This window comes from Spea bombifrons, chromosome 9 (assembly GCF_027358695.1).
Source record: "Spea bombifrons isolate aSpeBom1 chromosome 9, aSpeBom1.2.pri, whole genome shotgun sequence".
Lineage (NCBI taxonomy): Eukaryota > Metazoa > Chordata > Amphibia > Anura > Pelobatidae > Spea > Spea bombifrons.
The window spans coordinates 18,459,493-18,482,900 of NC_071095.1; the positions used below are offsets into that span (position 1 = coordinate 18,459,493).

The 23,408-nt window shown below is 44.5% G+C and overlaps 1 protein-coding gene across 2 annotated transcripts in view; it reads left to right on the forward strand.

The window, feature by feature from the left end:
• The window catches only part of ZNF106 (zinc finger protein 106), a 22,781-nt gene extending 2,418 nt beyond the window's left edge, over positions 1-20,363 (forward strand). Inside the window, exons 2-21 of one of the 2 annotated variants that reach the window (XM_053474658.1) lie at positions 3,182-3,267; positions 3,744-3,805; positions 5,807-6,001; positions 8,969-9,542; positions 9,857-9,929; positions 10,116-10,270; positions 10,546-10,609; positions 11,172-11,486; positions 11,761-12,478; positions 12,811-12,860; positions 14,852-14,997; positions 15,463-15,597; positions 16,077-16,193; positions 16,581-16,772; positions 17,191-17,253; positions 17,579-17,698; positions 18,272-18,343; positions 19,054-19,125; positions 19,465-19,611; positions 19,964-20,363. In XM_053474658.1, the coding sequence (XP_053330633.1) occupies positions 3,214-3,267; positions 3,744-3,805; positions 5,807-6,001; positions 8,969-9,542; positions 9,857-9,929; positions 10,116-10,270; positions 10,546-10,609; positions 11,172-11,486; positions 11,761-12,478; positions 12,811-12,860; positions 14,852-14,997; positions 15,463-15,597; positions 16,077-16,193; positions 16,581-16,772; positions 17,191-17,253; positions 17,579-17,698; positions 18,272-18,343; positions 19,054-19,125; positions 19,465-19,611; positions 19,964-20,020 (3,381 nt within the window). In that variant the 5' untranslated portion in view covers positions 3,182-3,213 and the 3' untranslated portion in view covers positions 20,021-20,363. Of the gene's footprint in view, positions 1-3,181; positions 3,268-3,743; positions 3,806-5,806; positions 6,002-8,162; positions 8,679-8,968; positions 9,543-9,856; positions 9,930-10,115; positions 10,271-10,545; positions 10,610-11,171; positions 11,487-11,760; positions 12,479-12,810; positions 12,861-14,851; positions 14,998-15,462; positions 15,598-16,076; positions 16,194-16,580; positions 16,773-17,190; positions 17,254-17,578; positions 17,699-18,271; positions 18,344-19,053; positions 19,126-19,464; positions 19,612-19,963 lie in introns of those variants that run through there. The other variant, XM_053474657.1, reaches the window with a different exon arrangement.
• The last annotated feature ends 3,045 nt before the right edge of the window (positions 20,364-23,408 follow it).

Genomic DNA, 23,408 nt, shown 5'->3' on the forward strand with positions numbered 1-23,408 from the left:
ATAATAATAAATAAAATATACATATCTGGTCTAGGTTGTAGAAATACCCCTCTGTCCACGTAGGATAAAGCGCGGGCCACAAGCTAAGTGATAAACAAAAATGTGGATTTCTCTCCCGCAGAATAGAAGAAGCAGATTGGCCCCAAACATAAGTCACGCGTTAGGGCTATACGATCAACGCAAGTCCGAGAGGATGCGCTCGCTTTGCCCGGGTCTATAAGATGATCCGTTCCTATAGCGTACAGCCAAGGACACGACATGTTAGTCCTATAAAAACTTTGCACGACTTGCAGGCGCGTGAAGATCTCCACAAAGCCTGTGCGTCTCAAGTGATTATACCAGAAACGCGCTAGAATCCCCTTTAATCCGTTAAAATCCGGGAGAAACGCGCGGCGTGATGCTTCTCCTACCCTTCGGGTACTCGGGGGATTACGACACATTTATTTGCGTTATTAGAAAAAAGTGTGCGATTTAAGGATAAAGCTGCTTATATAAGTCACAATGTAAAGAAAACCGCCTTTATGGCAACACCCAATCGTATTGCGCTTCATGTCGAGGAGCTGGTGGATGATGTCATAACAGTTGAGGATACAAGTTCATTTTATTAAAGATGTCAGTAATTGGAGCCCAGAGAGACCGGGATTTCACCGGGGAACGTCATCACCATTCAATGCATTGTCTTAACATACTATAGCTCGTGCTTTCTAGGGGAGGAATGAACACGCAAATCATGTGAACAGGAAATTAAGAGACCTGCTCCTAAAATATACGGTGTGTCTTCAATGCATCGATGTCTTAATCTGAAAACACCCCGTAACGGGTTTATCAAGCGTACTGGGGATTCTATAAAAGTATTGGAGAACCAGTACTGAAGTCACCGTGACTCTAAAAGAACACAGGCTGCTATATTTCTTTCTTCTTTGCCCCTTTTCTTCCTTTGCCCCTTTTCTTTCCCCCCCTATATCTGATCCCAGGGGCAGCGGCCGGTGATTAGCCGACTGCTGCTTGTGTTTCGAGCAGATGTTTGATATATTTAGAGCGCTCATGATATAGGTTGCTGGTTGAATCCTTGGCAGCAAACTGTGTGCACTATGTACAGAAATAGCATAACCGTTCCATTCCGGTTCCTCTTTTGGAGCCCTAATACCCTCGTGGCAGTGTGTGAAATGTTGCCGTTTCTCGATGTTAAGCTAAAAGTCGCAGCGTTTCTGATCCTGCCGGCGTGGAAGCTTCCGGCACACAGCACTGGATGTTACAGTAACTCTGAACAGGATCTGATTTGGCCCAAGAACACGGCAACGTACATGCTATATTTGTCTTTGTGATGAAATTATAACTTGGAGGAACGGCTTACCTTCCCTAAATGGCCCACTAAAGAAGGAGGGGCGGCTTACCCGAGGAAGAAGCTGCAGCCCTGCAGCTGCCCTCTTCCTCCAAGGTCTGCCAATCAGTGTTGTAATGGGTTCCCATTGAAATCAGTGGGAGCGCTTTACCAGGGGGGGCCTAAATAGACCCCTCTCTGTAGCAATGATGCTTACATTACAAAAAGGGACTCCACGTAAATTTAAAGGGACTTCTCAACTATCATGCGCATTAAAAGGGCAAAGGATGATGGCCAAAGTGTTTGCATCAATAAGAGAGCTTCTCCCCCTGTAGCGCACGGTACAATAGAAATGAAAAGTCTTCCCTCTCGTGATATTCCGTTAGGTGCCGCATTAACTCTTTTAGTGCCACGGCTGGTCAAATATAAAGTTGTAGTGGACATAATCAACCTAGTAAGAGTTTGGGCTGTTTTCATATTTCCATTCTTCGTTTGTATATAAAGTAATGATTAGCGATGTTCTAGAATGTTTGTTTCAAAATTACGTTGTTTTGATAACATTGAGCTTGTTTAGAAAGCTGGAACTTTGCTGCTGCTTCTGTGCGGAACCACTAGAGGGCGCCTGGAATCGCCCATTGGGCCTTTTATTGGCTAGGAAAATGTTCAAAGTAAATGCCATAGCTCCTCACAAGTGGTCAACCGCAGTTGTAGCAATGATTGCCTCCTTTACCTTTTGTTTCTGAAGGTCAGATATTACACGCTCTCAGTAACGTAACACACACACATACATGCATACATACATCGAAAAACACGCGCACACTAACATACATACTTACACTCGCATACATAGAAAAACACACACACAGTAACACACTAACATACATACTTACACTCGCATACATAGAAAAACACGCACACAGTAACACACTAACATACATACTTATACTTGCATACATAGGAATCTCATACTTTTTTTTTTAATCTGCTTTTGCTTACTCAGGAAGGGGAAGCGACCGGCCCTTGCGCTCCCTCCAACCCTCATGCTGGTCTCGTCTGAGTGATTGGAATTGACGTCATATCCTCGCACTCAGACTCGGTCCGCATGCAGGGACTGAGTGAGTGGAGCCCAGGGTTGAGGGGTTTCGGTGGCGCTAACTTTACGATTACACTTTCCACGGTCCTGGTGAGGTGCCCGTCAGGGTGTTTGACAGCCGTGTGCTACTCAAAACACGAGGTACCAGGAAGGTGTCTCTGATCGCCATGGCGACCATGATATAAATCCATAAGTAATAATGACTGGCACGCACTGCATCCAAACTCATTGTGATGTCCCCCATGTATATACACACCTGTATAAGGTGTCCCGAGTTACATGTATGCCTTCCATTTAGTACATTTTAAACCCGAAACCGGGAACGTCTGTTTTCTTATTCCCTTAGCAGAGTTTGTTCTGTCTAGTGAGGCCTGGAGTTCTTTGACACGGCCGGCATGTGGATCCCTTCCACCCGCCACCAGTTTCCTTCCAGCTGTCTCTTTAAATAGCATTGATGGGTGGAAGGATTTAGCTCTCACGCGTGCCTTTACATGTATTCCTAACCTCTGAGTGCCGTTCCTAAGAGGAATGACCTCATCAATAATCATGATGAAACAATGCTATACTTCCGCATCATCCTAATAATCTTTTTGCATCTAGGATAAGATTTTATTACTTTATATGATTCCAAATGGTTGTAGGAAATATAGTATAATAGTAGATAACACTTTTTATGGCATTAAGGGCTGAAATTGGTGGCCCCGGCGCGCTTGCCCCTGCCGAGCCCCGGCTCTCTAACCGATTCTCATTTTTTTTTGATTCCGCAGGTATGACTTGAGGTTTCCGCTAAGTGTTAACAATGGCGCCGGAACGAAAATGCATCCTGTGCCACATCGTGTACAGCTCCAAAAAGGTAACGTATACACTGGAATATTGGATACTTTTTCATCTTAAAATTACCTTTTTATACAAGAATATAGATATTTCATCATTTTTTTTGTTTTGAGACGCAACAAAGGTGGGTATTTACCAGATCGTCACTATTCGCGGTGCCAGTTTAGTTTGGTCAGGGAGTAAAAGCTCTAGGGCAGGGGTGTCCAACCTGTGGCCCTCCAGCTGCTGCAGGACTACATCTCCCATAATGCTCTTTCAGCCTTGGGTATGGCAGAGAAGTATGGGAGATGTAGTCCTGCTGGAGGGCCGCGGGTTGGACACCCTTGCTCTAGGGATTGTGTAGACCTGAGCAGACACCCCAAAGTCCCTATTTTGAGGACCATTTCAATAATTTAACCCTTTGTGCCTAGTTGGAGAATATTTGAACCTCTTATAACAAAAAAAAAAAAAAGACTGCTTTTAAATAGCCATTTTTCATTTTTGTGATTCTCCTAGGAAATGGACGAACACATGCGCGGCATGCTACATCACAGGGAACTGGAGAACTTGAAGGGCAGGTAATCTCGTATTGTTTTTACGTTGCATTTCTTTATTTATGGTGTCATGGGGGAAAAAAAATAAGATTTCTTGGGAAAATGTAGATTTTTTTTTTTTTTTTTTTTTTTTTTTGTTTATAACATTTATTGTATGACGATACATAATGCTCGAAGGTGAATCCGGTTCACGAGCCGCTTCTAAATTTGCAGCAAAAAAACAAAAAAACAAAACACACATCCATAGAGAGTAAGTATGCCTAAAGCAAGAACAAAGGGGCTTATTCTCTAAATCTGACCTTTAGTGTATCATATTCCACGAGATGCTCCCAAGAAAGAATTGAGGGTGGGCGCAGGCTGTACTGCCCTGTCCCAACTTGCACTAAAGAGGTGTGAAGTATCCCGTGGCAGTCTATATGTTTATTCAATTCCCCAGCGTTCTTTCATAAAGAACCCACGCAGCCTCCAAATAAATCACCCCGGACGGTGTATTGGATAGGGCCGGTCCCGGTGGAATGCACCCATGTGGATGTGTGATCTTCATCCAGCCGATATGACCTCTGCCATGAACTCTGGGTTTCCATGAATTTAAATAGTATCCTAATGGGCAAATTTCTGCTAGCAAAACTCCAATCTAGTCTATATAACATATATAATATTTTTCCACGTGATGCTGGGGGATTTACTAGTTTCCTCACTAGGGGATCGGTTACTTTTATACACCCGTCATACAGCCATACGTAAAATTTATAAACGTTTCTAGGAAGAAAAAAACATCGGCAATGTGCTCACCCTCTTTGCTCCTGGTTTATACCATCACGGTGACTTATGACGTCACACGTCACAGAAAAATAAGCTTTGTTTTTAGCATTTTCCATACAGATTTCGTTTTTTTTCACGTCTCGCTAAGAAGTTCTAGTATTGTTATTTGTATTTAAATCACTAATCTACATATTAAGGTAAAAGTAGTTTTTTTTTTTTTGCCTGTATTGGCTCCACGTTGCGAACATCCAGACATTATCTGTCAAATTATGCATTCAGACGCACATTTAGTAAATTTGTCCTAAAATGCACTTGAAATTGTGATCTCTTTGCAGTCGGCAATCAGCTGCCCAGGGGGATACTCACTTAATTTCGAAAAAACATTTATTAATATTTATTATTATTCTTCATGTAAAAAATATACATTTTTGCACCCTGCGTGATTATTTATAGTTTTATATAGCGCTGTCAGTTTCCGTAGCGCAGTACAATGGGTCCTGTTTAAACCAGGCGTGGAAGATCACCGATCGACTTCTCACTACGTTGGCGTTAAAACAACTGTTCCATGCGGCATATTTACATTAGGACGCGTGTTATGTGAAGATTTGCACAGATGCAAACATTTGTCCAGCGTGGCTGATCCGCCCCCCCCCCCCAGTGAATAGGTCTTTCTGCATATCTCTCGTAGCTATAATAAGAGCGCCTGATATACCCGGCCAGCTCTCTCTTGGGAGTCTTCACATTCCCAACCCAGGCTTCAGCTGTCCCGGGTCGTCTTACTCGCCGGCGATTGGCCGCGTCTCCCACCCCCCTCCGTGCCGCTTCTCCGTGCGGGGAGCGAGCTCTGGGGATGGGGAATAAAAGTAGAACGCCTCACCAAGGCTGGCCGCAGCAGCCGGCACCATGCGTGAGCTCCAGAGCTGGTGCCGCTAGCTCTCCAAGCCTTCTTCCTCTATGCTGTGTGTTCTCCTCCTCGGGCGTGATTTTTACTACAACAATTCAAGAAGAAACCCCAAATTTATTATTTAATTTTTTTTAGTAAGTTTTTTTGCCTCTTAATTGTTGGAGAAAAATCTATCCTCAAAAAAAAATCACAAGACTTCGTCTGAATTTGGCGAAAAGTAAACTCTGATAAAACTTCTTCTGTGCCGGAAGCTTTCTCTGTTTTATACTTAAAGGAGACCCTGCCCTTGGAGGAGACACAGCATAGGTTAGAATGCCCGCGGGAAGCATTGAGTGCCCACTTTCTGCCTCTCTCCCCAGAGACTGCGACCACGAGTGCCGGGTGTGCCGAGTGACGGTGGTGGGGCTCTCGACGTACGCCAAACACATCTCCAGCCCGCTGCACAAAGCCAACGTCCATGCCCTAGACAAAGAGGACGACGCGGAGGAGGCCGAGGAGGTGTATTTTGACAAGGAACTCATCCAGCTAATAAACAAAAGGAAAGAGCAGAGCCGGTAAGTCGGCAACAGGATTAAGATAGAGCCCAGCCGGGAGCGGCCATGCCTTCGGCACGCTAGCCTGCTGAAGAGGGCCGGGGGCCAATGGGACAACGGCGGGGAATTCAATATTTAATAACACATGATGGCGGTTACTTGTCTGTAAATAGGGCAGAATATTAGAAAACCTTTTCCTAATGTAGTCTTTAGTTCTAAAAGTGTAATCTTACCTCGTGTTAGACTTTCTTCTCATTGCAGCATGTTCCTTTCTCTGAAGTATAGATTTCCCTCTTGGTGTTTCCGAGCCTTATATTGATTTGTCTGTTACCGGTGTGTGTCTGTATCATATAGTCACGCACCATTTATTGTGAAGAGGACCTATGCTGTTTAATGACTCCGAATCCGCTCGCGTAGCATAAAGATCAGAGCCTCTCGAAGCCCGAATGCGCATGGCTGTGTCTGATTAGGTGATAGCCCCGGGTATGGACTCGGCAAGACAGTCGCAGGTTCCTGGGCGAGGTTGTACTTGTATTTTTGGGGCCGTTTCCCAAAATAGGCTTACGATTATTAAATGCTTACAATAGAAGTTTCATTTTAACTCTTTGCGGTAACGGTTCTTGGCATTTTCGAACGATTGTCTCGGCTGCAGCACTAATACATGCGCTTTATATGTGACGGTCGAGTTTATAGACTTGTTCGTGGTTTGGTTTAGCCTTATTTTCAATCGTATCTATTTCTATTTTAGGAAAAAGGAGGAGTGCAGCTCCACCAAAGATCAAGAAGCGGAGAGGTACCAGAAAAGACGAGATGAGCGTCCTGTGTTTCAGGAGATGGCCCCACAAAACTGGCATTGTGATCCATCGCAGATGTCCTGGCAACGGCCAAACGATTGTTTTAACGCAATGCCGGTTAATTTACTGCATCCTTCTCTGAAGCTCTGTCACAACTTGCTCCTTCCTGGACCTAGAGGCAGTGCCGGTTGGCATTTAAACGGTCTACCAAATCATCTTGCTCACCATGGAAACCTTGGCGGATCCTGGCACTCAAATGCTGGAGGCTCTACCAGTTGGCACCATAGAGGCTCGGCCAGAAACTACCATTGGCACCAGGAGGGGAATGGAAACCTTGCATCGATGATGCATCCCAGAACCTGTGGCGGAAATTGTCAACCGAATCCATACAACGGCAACCAGTGGAATTTTAGTAACGCTGCTGAGAGTTTCCCGCAAGCACGAAACAGGCCTGTGAGATATTGCGATTCAACTCAGGATCAAGAGAAAAGCTGGAATAAAACCAATACGTTCAGTAAGGAGAAGTTCGCTCTGAAAAATACAGACGCTAAGAGCAAGTCAAGTAAAGTTTCCCCTGAGAAGCCAGGGGATCATAGCAGTAAAAAGGTTCCGGAAGGCAGTCTTCCGAAATCAAAAACACTGGAAAAATCCAGTGACTCTTCAAAAGCGAAACCAACTTGCCTTGGGAAGGGCAGCAACGCCACAAAGGACAAGACCCATCGATGGACCCCATATCCACAGCAAAAGGGAGCAGAAACGTCGCACGCCCCAGAAACAGACCTCCCATCGCAAGTCACGGCATCAAGAAACGGCAAGAAAAAGCCAGACCAAACCCAAAATGTTCCCAAAGCAAAAGATAAAGTTATCCCCAAAACACGTGACGTGTCTGGAAAAAAGGCTGAACAAAGTAATCCAAAGAGACCGAGGATGCCATCTTTAAAACCGCCACTTCGCCATGTGCCAGACCCAAAGCCTTCAGCAGTCAAAAGAGATCAAAGAAATCCTTTAAAAGGTGTAAAACCGCAGTCCCCTGTTGGCGAGAGGCAGAACAAACCGAATGCCCCAAATTTAGATTTACACGGCGCTTCTCAAAACACATCGGATTTCGACCAAGAGAACGGCCAAAACGAGCCGGCTGAAACTCTCGGCGATGTGCTCCGAAAAGCCAAGGAAATGCTGGAAAATAGTCAGTGCCTTCAAAGTCCTTACTTTCCTTCTATGAAGGATGCAGGGGTAGGTCTGGAGAAGTCAACTACCGACCACAGAGATAATTATTCTGTCAAGGATCCGGTACAGCCGACTGCACCGGCGGCCGACCATGATGGGACAAAGATGGATAATGTATTACAGGCTAAAAGCAACTCGTTTTCTGCAAATCTGGAGTCTGCTGTGCATTCTCCTAGCAATAGTGAAAGCTCCTTGGAACAAGTTGTCCCCAACACCGTACCTGATGCCTGTCAAACAGAATCCACGGGTACAGAGAGCAGCACTGAGCATCTTGATGCGGAAGGCAGCGGAATTACTCACGAAGGCCAAGATTTCCGCGAGCCTGGAAGAACAGAAACCGTTTCCGAATCTGAGCTGCAAAAAGGGGCAAGCTCTTCCTCCAGCGCCATTTTACCCGAGCTAAGCAAGCTTGGGCTTCCCGCGTCCCTCCAAAGAGATCTGAGCAGACACATGAGCTCGCGAAGCAAAACAGGAACGCATCTTCCAGAGCCTAACCTTAACAACGCGAGGCGAATCCGAAACGTGAGCAGCCATCGAAAAAGCGAAACGGACAAGGATTCTGGAATAAAACCAACTCTGAGGAACATTCTGAACGCGCCTCGGAGGAATATAAACTGGGACCTGGTCATGCATCATGTGATGAAGAAGAAGCAAGAGATGGGAAAAGGTCTGCCAAGGTTTGTAACCCTTCCTTCCTTCCTTCCTTCCTTCCTGCAGTTACTCTCTGTAAATAGTTTCACTCTATATGTGTTATCGATTCTAAAACACTACTAAGTATAGGCCTTGATAATGTCAAATATGTATTGACATCTATATAAGAAACTTGGGTGACCCCAGCTGTCCTTGAAATGTCCACTTAGTGACATAATGGAAAATTGCCCAAATACATAACTGATCTCGAGGTACTTGTGTCATAATGTAAAAAGTAACTTTCTGGTCTGATATCTACTCTTTGCTTTTATTCTAGGTTTGGGATAGAAATGGTGGCACAGGTTCAAAGTGAACAAGAAGGTCTTGACTTTGATAAAGAAGCAGACTTGGGTATTGAAAGCTTCCACTGGGAAGGAACCTCTAAGTGTCCTCTGTCCACACAGAAGCGGAGCCTTTCTGAGAGCAGCGTCACCGACAAGGCTTCCGTGTATATTTTTACCGGCCACGGCTCTGACACGCAGATCGAACGGAGCAGTCCAACAACCCATTCGACACCAGCAGCGTCTGGACGGAATGTGAGTTCCACTGTGACGCGGCCCTCAAAGCAGGAGGAGGAGAGCGTCCCCATAGCACCTCCTGAGGCACCTAATGCTACTGTTCTTTCTGACCTGCCACCAGCTGAGACATCTCAAAGTCAAATCGAAGACGTAAAAACTCATACCGCCTCGGACGGTCCACAGATGTTGCAGGGTGTTAGCGAAGATGTGGATTTCGGTGCAGCCGGTGGCTTTACAACCAGCACGCCGGTGGATGTAGCTACAGATAGCTGTGAATCTTGCGCTGAACTGAATGATGGACAAGGGGCTGGAAAGAAGAGAAGGGCTACCGGGGTAAGTGACATAGTGCTCATTGGAGCGGTTTAGCCTCTGTCTAATGATAGCCCGTGACCCGAGCTTGGCTTTCATCGCGTTGTATGGCAGTCGCCAGTATCCCGGGGGTTAATAGGCAGTTTTATGAAGGATACACTTTAGAGTCATATCTTACTTTAGAATGTAATTAGTATTTTACACAAGTAAAAGGATCTTGTTGTAAACCATTACAGGTCCAGGGATAAGCAGGCAGGCTGCAGCCCATGTACTGGTCAATACAGCTGGCCTTTAATTCAGTTTGAATATATTCATGCATTTTGTTTTTTTTTTTTAAGGATGGTTCCTCCTGTCCAGAAACTCCCAGTTTGGAGAGAAACAGTAAAAAAAGAAAAATCAAAAGGAGAAAAGGTAAGATTTCTTCATATTCTTAAGGAATACATTTGGGAAACACTGATTCATGTAACAGACGCTATTCATAAATGTCATATTTTCAAGCCGTAACTTCCTCTGGTTGTTTACTTTGAAAAAGCGCATATATATATAATATATATATTATTGTGACGCCTGCTTACGTGTTGCTTTTTATTTCTAAAGAACGCTCTCAAGTGGACCAGCTTTTAAGTATCTCCTTAAGAGAAGAAGAGCTCAACAACTCTCTGTTGGGTGTGGAAAATAGCCTTCAACAGGCTCGTACTGCTCTGCAAAATGCATATATAGAAGTCCAGCGCCTAATGGTTGTAAAACAGAAGGTATGGTGTTGTCTTTATTTTGTCTATCAACCAATATATGCCTTTAGTAATGTTAGTTACATTAGAACACAAACCACTATCAACCAGGGTACCCATTGTACAGGGATGCTGTGTGTGTGTATATATATAATGGGTCAAGTCATGGGGTAATTTTAATGCAGTAAGTGTATATCGTATGTGGGAATTGGTTCCGTCGTCCTGAATTTTTACTGTCGCTCCCTTAAAACGCACATCAAATAAATAACCGTTCTCCCCGCTTTCTGTCTTCTGCGCAGCTGGCCTTGGAAATGAGCACCATGAGGACACAGAGAATACAGATCCTGCAGGGACTTCAGCAAGGTGAGACCGTGCTTAGACTCGCATGTGTGTGCGCGCCGAGGTCTGCTCGGGGGGGGGAATATGTGATTTATTTGGAAAGGCTTTAAATATTGCTGGTCTCCCCCCCCATAGTCTCCCTTTGCTTTATACAAGGCTATCCAAGCTGCGGGGCCTTTATTTATGTCAGGAAGATGAAACCGCAGCCCACCCCCCCCTGCGAACTCTACTGTCGCTCCTCTCTAGTGTTTCCATGCTCAGCGGTCCTAGTGTGCCGTTTCTCCATTAAAAGAAGTCTAAACGTCTTCAGACTGATTTCATGTAATCAGGACTTCTAGCTGCCTGTCTTACTTGTTACTGTAACTACATTTCAAAGCCAGGCTTTATTTTTAATGCTCGTGTTAGTTTAAAATATATTGCATCGTTATTTAAGAATGTGTTTTAGATTGTAAGCTCCCTTGAGTCCTCATTGTTAAATAATCCAGTGCTTATTGTGTCCTGTTTTCCGGTTGCCCAGCTATGTAAACCAATAATAGTATTTTTTGTAAAGACCCATAAAACTTCCTTTTTTTTTATCTTTAAACAGGATCTTCTGAACCAGCCAGCAAAATATCAAAGCAAGTTAACAGCCAAGAACCAGCAACACCGGTTGTCTCTCCTGGAAGTTTATTTTCTTTTCTCCTGGAGATGCCGTGCGTTGCTCCCCAGGCATCACCATCAGGTTCGGCCCTTCTAGATCCAGGCTGCGCGTTCACACCGCCTATGCCCCAGGCGTCCTCTGTCGCTGACACGTTCCCCGATTCATCAGGATCCATAAAACAGGAGCCAAACGCGCCTGAAATGGAGGAAGACAACATGGTCACCAGCCCAGATCAAGCTGACCCACCATGTGAAACCGATGGTATGGCGTTCTCATGAAACGTTTTAACGTACGTGCGTAAATGCGGAAGGATCGTTTTATGCAAAAATGGGTCCTGCGACCCAAAGCGGCTTCCTCTAATATCATAGAAAATGCTTATTCATAATAAAAAATGATCCGTCCAGCCGATATCTAGCCCTCAGTAGTTTGTTCTGACAACTTGTCACCTTTTCTCCCTTTTTAATTAAAAAAAGAAATGTTTCTTGGGTGAGATTTCTTCCTTTGTGTTCATTTTGGGCCACGTTCTCTTTACTAGGTGAAGCTTGCCGGAACTCTTCCGTATATCCGATCATTACGGCTACCATGTCTCTTTCGGAGCTAACCAGAGGTTTTCCCCAACTCGATATGCCTCTGTCCGTCGATCGGGCTACAAATTCAGATGTCCCGACGACTTCCGTGTCCTGTTCATCAACCAACATAGAACAAGCAACGGGCAGCTCTGAAATCCAGTCGCTCTTCCCAGAAAGACCGTCTCATAGCCAGCCGCAAGAAGCAAACAGCTGCTCGCCACGTCCGCCGGAAGAGCCACGAGCAGAATCGACTTTTAACGCGAGCGAGAATAAAGCGGGCAAGAAAAAAAAGAAACTGCGCAAGAAGAAGACATTGAAAGCCGTGCATGTTCCTGAGAACAGCGACACCGAGCAAGACACCTGGACCAGTAAACCAATACGGAAGATTAGGGGCTGGAAATTTTCAGACGATACTGCGGTCAGCACTTCGACACCCCTAGGCCAAGAGCTTGGGCGTATATCGGAGAAGGGTGGAGGGAACTGTGACAGCGATTCCAGCGTCCAGCTGGTGGAGATTCCATGTCAAAAGTTGGAAGTGGTGCAGATAGACTCTGATTCTGACGACGACAAACCAGACAGCCCGTCCAAAATGGACGTCGTGAGCTCTATGGGCAGGAGTACGGAGGCGAATGACGAAGTGACGTCCACCAGTGAGCTCGGCTCAAATTACACGGAGGAACCCAAGTGAGTACGAGTATAAATCCCACACTTACTGATATCAAGTCAAACGGGAGCCACACGCAGGCGGTAGATAAGCTGTATTTCCTACGAGCTTTTCCTAACTATTACGTAGATGTGTCTTTTGATCATATGTAAAAGCTCTTTGAGATGAAGGTGTTTCAGACGCACCCACTGACTACCAACTAAAGTGCTAAAAAATATTAACAAAAAAAACAATATTCTGTTAGTTGGTTTCTTCCTTTCAATGGCTTCTTATACTGGCCTTTATTTCGTAGGCCCGCTAACCAGATTTCTTTTATTCTTCTGTAACTTTTTACACTTTCCTTCCTTAGCAGTGTGCCCATTAATCGAAGAGTATCGCTCACCAGGTCAAAGAATTCCTCGGGTTAGTATTTCGTTCAAACTAGGGCTGCAACAACTAATCGATAATAATCGATAATGAAATTCGTTGGCAACGAATTTCATTATCGATTAGTTGAATCGATTATTATCGATTATAAAATGAGGGTTTTTTCAGAGCAAACGCTCTGAAAAATCCCCCTCATTATATAATCCGTTTAGTCTGACTCACCGTCTCACAGCAGCAGCTCCTACTTACTCCCCCTCCCTGTAATCACTGTGACAACTGGCCCCGCCCCTTCCTTCTCCAGGCCAGAACCACATGGCTGTGACACTCATCTAACTGTAAGTATATGTATATATATGTGTGTATATATATATATATATATATATATATATATATATATATGTGTGTATATATATATATGTGTGTGTATATATGTGTATATATATATAATATGTATATATGTGTATATATATATAATATGTATATGTGTGTATATATATTTGGGCTACTGAAAGTTAGGGGAGGTGGGGGTTAATTTAGGGGCAGTTATGGTTAGTGGGGTGTTTAGGGTTAATTTAGGGGCAGTTATGGTTAATTGGGTGTTTAGGGTTAATTTAGGGGCAGTTATGTTAATAGGGTGTTTAGGGTTAATTTAGGAGCAGCTGTGGTTAATGGGGTGTTTGGGGTTAATTTGAGGCAGTTGTGGTTAATGGTGTGTTTAGGGTTAATTTAGGGGATGCTGTGGTTGATGGGGTCTTTAGGGTTAATTTAGGGGATGCTGTGGTTAAGGGGGTGTTAAGGGTTAATTTAGGGGCAGTTATGGTTAATGGGGAGTTTAGGGTTAATTTAGGGGAATCTAAATCCTGGGGGCAGTGAAGTGACATATCTGGGGGTATAAGGCATATACGGTATATAAGGCATATGTGGGGAGGGCAGTGTGGCATGTCTGGGGAGGATGGAGTGGTGTATCAGGGTGTATAAGGCATATCTGGGGGTAGAGAAGTGGCATGTCTGGGAGGCAGGGTGGCATGTCTAGGGAGGATGGAGTGGGGTATCAGGGGATATAAGGCGCATCAGGCACAGTGGCAGATGTGGGAGGCAGCGTGGAGTGGCAGATGTGGGAGGCAGCATGGCGTGGCATATGTGGGGAGGGCAGGGTGGCATGTCTGGGCAGGATGGAGTGGTGTTTCAGGGGGTATAAGGCGTATCAGGCACAGTGGCATGTGGGGGGTAGAGTGGAGTGGCATATGTGGGAGGCAGCGTGGAGTGGCATATGTGGGAGGCAGCGTGGAGTGGTATATGTGGGAGGCAGCGTGGAGTGGCATATGTGGGAGGCAGCGTGGAGTGGTATATGTGGGAGGCAGCGTGGAGTGGCATATGTGGGAGGCAGCGTGGAGTGGCATATGTGGGAGGCAGCGTGGAGTGGTATATGTGGGAGGCAGCGTGGAGTGGCATATGTGGGAGGCAGCGTAGAGTGGCATATGTGGGAGGCAGCGTAGAGTGGCATATGTGGGAGGCAGCGTGGAGTGGCATATGTGGGAGGCAGCGTGGAGTGGCATATGTGGGAGGCAGCGTGGAGTGGCAGATGTGGGAGGCAGCGTGGTGTGGTATATGTGGGAGGCAGCGTGGAGTGCTGTGGTAGGCAGCGTGGCATATGTGGGGGGGCAGCACGGCATGTCTGGGAGGCAGCGTAGCAAGCCTGGGCTCAAATGTGCATATATTGGGGGGCTGGTTGGGAAATAAAGACAAGAAATGTATTATCAAAGTTTTTTTTATTCTGCTGTTTGTATTTAACATCATTTGTTTATTAAATTATTTTAAATAAATGAAAAATTTACATTCATTTTTTTTATCCGATTAATCGAAAAAATAATCGGCCAACTAATCGATTATTAAAATAATCGTTAGTTGCAGCCCTAGTTCAAACGCAAGTCTTTAAAGTATTAGGGGATTCTTTTTTTTTTTTTGCAGTTGTCCATTGGAATGATTGAAGGTTTTCCCTCTTCGTAAATCTCCGTTCTTTTTCGCAGACGTATCATCAGAAGCCGGAGAAGACGACGAGCCTACAGAAGGCCGCTTTGAAGGACACCAAGCCTCTGTTAACGCCGTCCAGATATTCGAAGGCTTGCTTTATACCTGCTCTGCGGACAAAACCGTCCGCGCTTATAACCTTGTGGTGGGTTAGAACAGAATTCTGCGTAATAGGATTTCAGTAAGCTCGCTCATCAGCGAAGAAAATCATGTTAGCCCCCCCCCCTCAACCATAATAGATTCCTGGCACTCATAATGAGAAACATAGATGGGGTCGGGTGGGCATCCCCTTAGTTTACAACATTGCTACGAAACAAGATGTATTTAGGTAAAGGCTTAATCAGAGTTCTGATTTTGTATGTATTTTTGTTTTGTTTTATTGCCAATAAATCATTACGTTGAATGAAAAATCGAGGACTAAGACTTTTTTTTAAAAACGGATGAATATAGGTAATTTAAAAATAATTAGAAGCGTTAGAAATATAGCTGCCGAATGGGCTCATGGTAGCACATATCATACATATATTAAAATAATCTGATCGGTAGGTATATTGTGCTAATGTCTCTTGCTACATCTTCAGTCATGTTTCTGAATCTGTTTGAATTTCAGAATCGGCAGAGCGTGGGGGTCTTCGAAGGCCATGCATCGAAAGTGAACTGTCTTCTGGTAACGCAGACTTACGGAAAGTCTGCGATGCTCTTCACAGGTTCCAGCGACCGCACCATCCGCTGCTACTCCGTCAAGGTATTCTTTCTCCTGCCGCTGTTATATTTGGATCCTGTTACACAATATAGATGTTTTTTTTTCTGTTACTGTTAAGTTAAATCATATTTGGTGCCGCTCCATAAACCAGCTCATTGCTAAAAGTATTTTTTTAAGGAAATACAGTAAAATCTCCACTTAAAGTGGACCTGTCACCCTCACTATATGCTTAACCAAACTAGTGGCCTCAGATCCACATTATACATAGACGTCAACGAGAAGAGGCGTCTTAAGGTGAAAGACATTGTCTATCCCAGCTTCTTGCTTGCCGTTTAGTGGTTTGAACAAAGTAGGATAGTATGTCGGGCGCGTTATTATTGTGACCAAACATCTGGTTTTGTGTCAATTGACTAGCGTTGGAGCCGGTTCCCCAGGTTAGGATGTTTTTGTGGTCCCTTTTGTGAATTTGAGTCGTTGGGTGAATTCGGTTCTTTGTTGACCTTGATTTCCATCTTCTGTAGACTCAGAAGTTTGTCGAGCAGATTGACCTCGGGGAACGAGTCCTCTGTCTGCACGTGCGATGGAGAATCCTTTATGCGGGTCTTGGCAACGGGACCGTGGTTACTTTTTCCCTTAAGGTGAGTAGATCTCGTGGCAGAAGAAACGTACAAGCGCCTTTGTGATCAGCGACGTAAGATGTAGCACTTGCTGTAAGGAGCCTTCTTGATGCTGCTGAAAAGGGAGTAAGTACTGAATGTTCGATGGAAGGAAGCGGAAAAGTGCTGGTGGTTTCATGGAAGAGCTCGAAGACAACGGGATTGTGAAGGAAGCCGGTGAGGTTTCATAAATGGACAAAACGGGCCAAAGGAAAAGGGACCTCCTTGAAACGCCAGCAGAGATATACAGGGGGAGGAAGACTACAGTTTGTGTACAGGAGGCCTTGATGTTGATGCATTACTGAACTCCTGTGCCTTTGAGCAGAAGAGGGGATAAAATCAATTCCTTTTCTTTCTTTGTCTTTCAAGAACAACAAGCAGATTGATGTATTTGAGTGTCACGGCCCCCGGGCGGTTAGCTGCTTGGCAACATCACAAGAGGGGGCTCGTCGGCTGCTGCTCGTGGGATCCTACGATTGTACCATCAGCGTCAGAGATGCTCGGAATGGTCTCCTACTTCGAACTCTTGAAGGACATACAAAGACCGTCCTCTGCATGAAGGTGAGGAGTGCTGGCGCTTACTGGCTTTTCCATGCACGGTATCCAGACAATGGCCTGTTATCCAGCATGATGTTGCGTATTGATCTCGGCTTTTAAATGCTTTCATGCTCAAGTGTTTACGTCGCTGTGCGGAAACAGGGTGGGCGAGCCGTTTGTCCTGATGCATAGAATAATACGCGAGGGCTATTCGAGAGGCTGACGGATTTACCCATGGTATTACGCGGCGTTGGCTCAAGGTCTCCATGAGAGGTGCCCTCTCGGGTTGGCCCCTTCAAGTCGGTTTGCTTGTCTACAGACTCTTAGTTTAGCAGATAAAGCCCAGATCTATTTATCTATCTTTCTATATCTTGGCTGTTACTCACATAAGAATAGGTAATTTTCAGAACGGTTTCATTGTGTAAATCCTAATTTCTTACAGGTCGTCAACGATCTTGTGTTCAGCGGATCCAGTGACCAAACGGTTCATGCCCACAACATCCATGTAAGTATACGGATCACACCTAGACCTAAATAAAGCTACTGTGGCCCTCTATTTGTTACACTCTAATGAATTGTGTTGATCATAGCATAAGATAGCTATTCAGTGCTACGAGTAGGCAGTTAGAAGCTGGCTTTGGTAATGTTTCGTGGGTGTATTTATTGACCTTGAACTGCGTAAATAAGATGAAATGATAACATCTGATATGAGCCTTTGGACAAGTGCTCCTCTTCCTTCTGAACGGATCTCCAATGAGTTGTGACATTTGCTGGCATCTATAATTAGATGACTTTTCCTCCTAATTTTCATCCATTTCTTTTTGTCTCAGACCGGGGAGTTGGTGCGCATTTATAAAGGGCACAATCATGCCGTGACGGTGGTCAATATCTTGGGGAAGGTCATGGTGACAGCCTGCTTGGATAAACTTGTTCGTGTCTATGAGCTGCAGGTAAAGAAGATGGCTCTATGTCCGCGTTACTCTTTCTCGGGGTATTCCACCCCGTAAATGAATTTAAAATACTTAAATGCCCTTTCCTGTAGGGTTGGATTCTGCCAAGGGGCCGCTGCACAAAGATGCGTTGAGCCCCTTACCTTTAAATAGCTGGCATGCTTTAAGGAAAATCGCATCTCGTCGTAGAAAGGAATGGAAACCTTACAGTCGTAGTCGCGCTGCCTAATGTTTTCACCTCTGCACAAGGTGGAGGGTGCTTAAAAATGCTTACTTCTGTCTAGCAAGCATTTATTTATAACGCTTAAGCTGTAATGAGTGTACTCGGCAAGCGAAAGGCCAACCGGTCAGTGATGTATTTATGGGCTTTGCTGCCCTAGACCTGTTTATGAATACAGCAGCAACTCTTGATGGCAAATAAATGTAGTGGATGCATCATACAGGCCTAAGGACGTGAGCTATATGATATAATATATATTTAATATTTCTACCCAAAATAGTGTAACTCGCTTTGACTTGCGTCTGGTGGTAAAATTAATTTACGGTAACCTGATTTGTCTTTGTCTCTGCAAGTCCCATGATCGATTACAAGTATACGGTGGACATTCAGACATGATCATGTGTATGGCGATTCACAAAAGCATGGTAGGTGACTTATTTGTATTTTGTTTGTTTGTTTTCACGTTGTTTTGGTACACGCATAAATACGTACACATTTTTGTTCATAATCTAATGTATCCTTAGAGTTGCAAATTTCCCCTGGCTAACCGGGATATAGCCACACTGGTCCACGAGGATAACTTTTATTGGGACGATATAAATTAATATGTAGAGTCACACGGGCATTTGTGAGACATCCGAGTGTCCTAATGTTCTGTGATTCTATATACTTTTCTATGAAAGGATTTACCTCCTTTGGCTAGAGATGCCAGTGCTTATGGGGAAATGGTATTAGTGTGTGATATAAGCATGCGCGTGTATGGTATTAGTGTGTGTGAGTGTGTGATGTAAGCATGCGTGTGTATGGTGTTAGTGCGTGTGATGTAAGCATGCGTGTGTATGGTATTAGTGTGTGTGAATGTGTGATGTCAGCATGTGTGTGTATGGTATTAGTATGTGTGATGTAAGCATGCGTGTGTATGGTGTTAGTGTGTGTGATGTAAGCATGCGTGTGTATGGTGTTAGTGTGTGTGATGTAAGCATGCGTGTTGATATTTGGGGTTAGGTTGTTGTGGGTGTACCCAGGGTTAGTGGTGCATGGTAGAGGGGGATAGTGTGTCATTGTGTGTTTTAACGTTATACATATTTCTGCCTTCACGTATTTTCTGCTTTTACTAATTCCTCGTTTCTTGTAGATCTACACCGGTTGTTACGATGGCAGTGTGCAAGCTGTGCGCCTGAACCTGATGCAGAATTACCGCTGCGGGGTAAGGCTGATCTCGTAGAAACATCTGTGACGGAGCACGCAGGGTTTCCTTCAAAAAAATGACATTTTCTAGTCATCACGTTAGAAATACGTTAGATTAAGATTTGTTTTTGCTTGGGTTGAAGAAAACATATATATGAATTATCCAAAGTGTTTGCGATGACGTTTATGAAACCATTTATGTTCAGAAACACAAATACACGGGGCGACAAAAGTGACCTTTAAAGCCAAGAAAAAAGACCCCCAGCATGTAAGGTTTCAGCGCGTCTGAAAGGAGACGTTACTAGCGTGATTTCTTCTTGATTCTGAGATTGGAACCTTTTTTTTATTTTTTTGGTAGTGGCACGGCTGCTCCCTTATATTTGGTGTTGTGGACCACCTGAAGCAGCATCTGCTTACTGATCACACCAACCCCAACTTCCAGACGCTGAAATGCCGATGGAAAAACTGCGATGCCTTCTTCACGGCTCGAAGGGGCTCCAAGCAGGTAGGAATTCAAAATGAAATGTAGCCTGCTCTAGTTGGATTTCAGCTCGTTAGCTTCATTATACATAGTAAAGGGCCAACCCCGAGGACCGGGAGAGCTTGCCTGGCCCTGTGCCATGTGTAGTTAAACATGATTTCTTCAGACCTAAATTATACAGGACCAGCTCAGCCCTTCTCGCAGGAGAACCTTGCCAGTGGCGTTCCTTCTTAATGAATAGTTAACTAAGTTATAACTGCAATTCTCCTGCAAAGTCTCCCTTTGGGGTGAAAAAACCCAAATGTGTATGTGATTCTATAACTCGGAACACCTTTGTCTGCGTATCTAACCCCCAACGGACGTCTTCTCTCGGCAGGATGCGGTAGGACACATGGAGCGTCATGCAGACGAGGACAGCAGATTAAACATTTAATCAAGCGCATCTCCTCCCATATTGGGAAGTTTTTGTATTTAAACAAAAAAAAAAGTCGACCTTGGCCGTCTTGTGATTCGCAAAGGCAACATTCCCCTTGTCAGCGGGAAAACTCGCAAGTCACGGCCCCGATCTACAAGCCGATCGCCGCACAAAGCAACAGCTTCCAAAGCGCCAACTGGTTATGTTGTTGGTAAGCTTCGAAAATCCATTGTTCTGTTACACAACCTTGTTAGTGTTCTAAAGCAGCTGACCAAAAATATCTCATTTCATTCTTTTTTTTCTTTTCATGGGCACAGCATGGAAAAAAAAAACATCGTTTAAACTGATTGCCTTAGCAATGTTTAAAAAAAAAAAAAAACAAAACCCCCCACTTCTCCACCATTTTTATAAGGTTAGCTTTAGAAGGGTACTGTTATCCGTTTATATGACTGTTACTAACTGGTGGGCTTAAGAGCAGTCCTGCTAATACTTTTGTAAGAATTTTTGTTTATTCTCACAGGACCTTCTCAATATTTCCTTTTTTTCTTTCGTTCATGTATAAATGGCTAAAAAAACCAAAAAACTTTTGGTTGTTAAAGGTCCTGATGTGGTGAAGTGTTTGTACTATGCATACCACTGGTTCTCTGTTGAAGAAAACTTAGAACATGACACCTTTTAGTTTGCCTCGATAACGAGAGAACGGGTAACAAAACAGAATATTGGTTAACGGAAGTATCGGGCTTCTGAGGACATGGCTGTAGCTTTGTGTTTGAAACAACCTGATGTCAAGCCCACAAGAATAACAAGGAACGTGGGCATCTCAAGAGAGACCCAAGTACCTGCTAAGTATAGGTACTCCAAGTGATAATTATGTTAGATTTGTGGAGGGGAACACTCTTTGAAGCTGACCAGATGACCTGCTTCGCAGCTGTTTAGAAGGCTGGGAACGCACGCGTGACTCTAAAGCCGAGTGGTGACAACGTGAGGGTGAGTTTTGTCTCGGACCTCTCTCACCGCTTGGTTGCATCTGGTACTATTTGATATGTCTGCTCCTATCTTGAGTAAAGGGGAGAACCCACCCTTCACCCATCACGTTGCAGTACTGAAAAAAAGTCAGACAGCGCTTCCATTTAAAAAATGGCCGCTGTTTTTTGCCATAAGAGCGACTCCTAGATACCAGTTTGAGTTTTGGTTGTTTGCGTGTTGTTTTTTTTCCCCTGTGGGCACATACGTTTATCTTTACCAGACTTTCCCCAGCATCACCGGCCAGCGTGGGTATACTTGTAAAGCTACTATACCATTTTTAATGGCCGCCCCTTGTCTTCCGAAAGAGGAGGCCATCACGGGCAGGTAGCGGACTTTGAGTGTCAATCATTTCCTCTCGTATACCGTGGTGCACGGCATGGGGTCGCTTTGATATCTACTTGTATTCCTTTGTCTTCCGATGACCGTTTGCTTAACCGCGTGTCAGGAGACGGGCGAATACAGGTTACCGCGTGGTGGGACACCAACCAGAAGCTGACTGTACGGCATGTTCAAAAGTCTAGCAAGATAGTCGTGATGTGATCAGATTTTGTTAATAAGGGGTTAAGTGTGACTGGTGTGTAAGTTTGGGTTGTATTTTAGTTCTTTTAATGTGTCTTCCAATTGTAAGGTGGTTCCCCCCCCCCAGTAAAATTTAAGTGAATTTTGCTTAGTTTTTACCACTTTTGGATTGTTGTACTGTTTGATAAATTCACACATTGTTCGGGTGTTTTGTTGCAGACCCGCCGCCATCCAAAGTTTCTTTTACTCCTTCTGTTCGGCGCATCGGGTTAAAAACCATCACCGTCGGCAAAAGAGCTGCTGTCACCCAGCTTCACCACCCCGGACCTATCTAAGAGTTGCTTCAAAGGCAAGGGGTCTATAATAAAATCACAGGCCGGGGTTTGGTTACCTGTCCCTTTTGTATGGAAGGACGGTAACGATGGTGCAGAGACAGACTAGGTAACTCTCGGTCCATCAGACGGTGCCGGCGTGGGTTTCTATGCTTTATACTGTAAGGAATAGAGTCCCAGCCCAGGTGCCGGTAACAGGTCCTGACGCTAGCGGTCCATTCGGGTATTGAGATCATACGTGTGTGCTGTGGCATGTGTTATATGTTGACGTGCTCTAAGGATATAGTAAGACATACAGGTAGTCTGGGAGTATCGCTTCTGACTGTTCTTTTAAGGAAGTTTGCATTTAATATATAGAAATGCTCACATTTGCAAGTGGTTTGTTTGAGTGATTTATAGCTGTAACAACTATAATGTTCACATATGGGGGGGGGGTTAGTTATGTTTTGTAACCCCCCCCAGTCCATTCTGCATGGTGTTAGGACAGTTGCCAAATGTTCTAAAGTACAAGAGTCTTCAGAAAAATAAGATTGGTTGTGGTTTATTCAGAGTAGGTGAGCGCGTAACAGTGTAAGATCGCCCGAGAATGCGGAGAGAGATTGCTTCCGGCCAAACACAATTTCATTTTTTACTACCTTTTTTGTTTTTGTAGCATCGATCTCTCCGACCCATTATGTTTTGGCCTTTGTTTGATGAAGACAATATTTACTCCTCTGGCCCCCACTTGGTTAAACTGATGATATAGGCCGGATGATAAATGGTGCGCTCAGGCCGCGTCTCCCGTTAATGTGTTTTTCTTCTGGCTGGTGGTTCCATGACTTCTGCGTATGATATGTAGTGCATGGTTCTGGTCCAGCCTGTGTGTATTCTATGCCCGCACCTTGCCCTTTACGCTCAATGTTTGAACATGCAGTATCAGCTTCTGTTGGGTCTTGTCGTACGTCGAGGTGTTTTGTTTGCTTTGTTTTTTATTTATTTTTTATAATTGTGTGGTTGGGGAAAAAACCCTAATGTCTTCTTCTCCTCTCTCCTGCTTTACAAAACTCATCCCCATCTTTTTTGGGCTAATTTAGTAACAGGGTAAGGGCCACAGCCGGATAGCTTTGCTTTAGGACCTACATGACAAGCAGATCCAGCAGAATATGCACAGATCAGACACAGCCGCTTCAGGAGTTACTTAGCCATCAAAATGTAATTCCAGTGTCACGGAGAGCTAACGCTTGTACTATGCATGAAAACAGCCCCTATAGCGTATATTCACACACATTCTAACACAATACACCATACACTTATACATACACTCTCTAACACAATATACCATATACTTACACACACACCCTCTAATACAACACACCATACACTTACACACACACCCTCTAACACAATACACCATACACTTACACACACTGCCATTTTCTTTCCCTTTTACCTTCTGCAGAGCCTATCTTCAGTGCTGCTCTCAAGCTCCCACACTACTACCCCAGGGTTACGCGCCCTCTGCTGGGCATGTTGCCGTAAAGTCACAGACT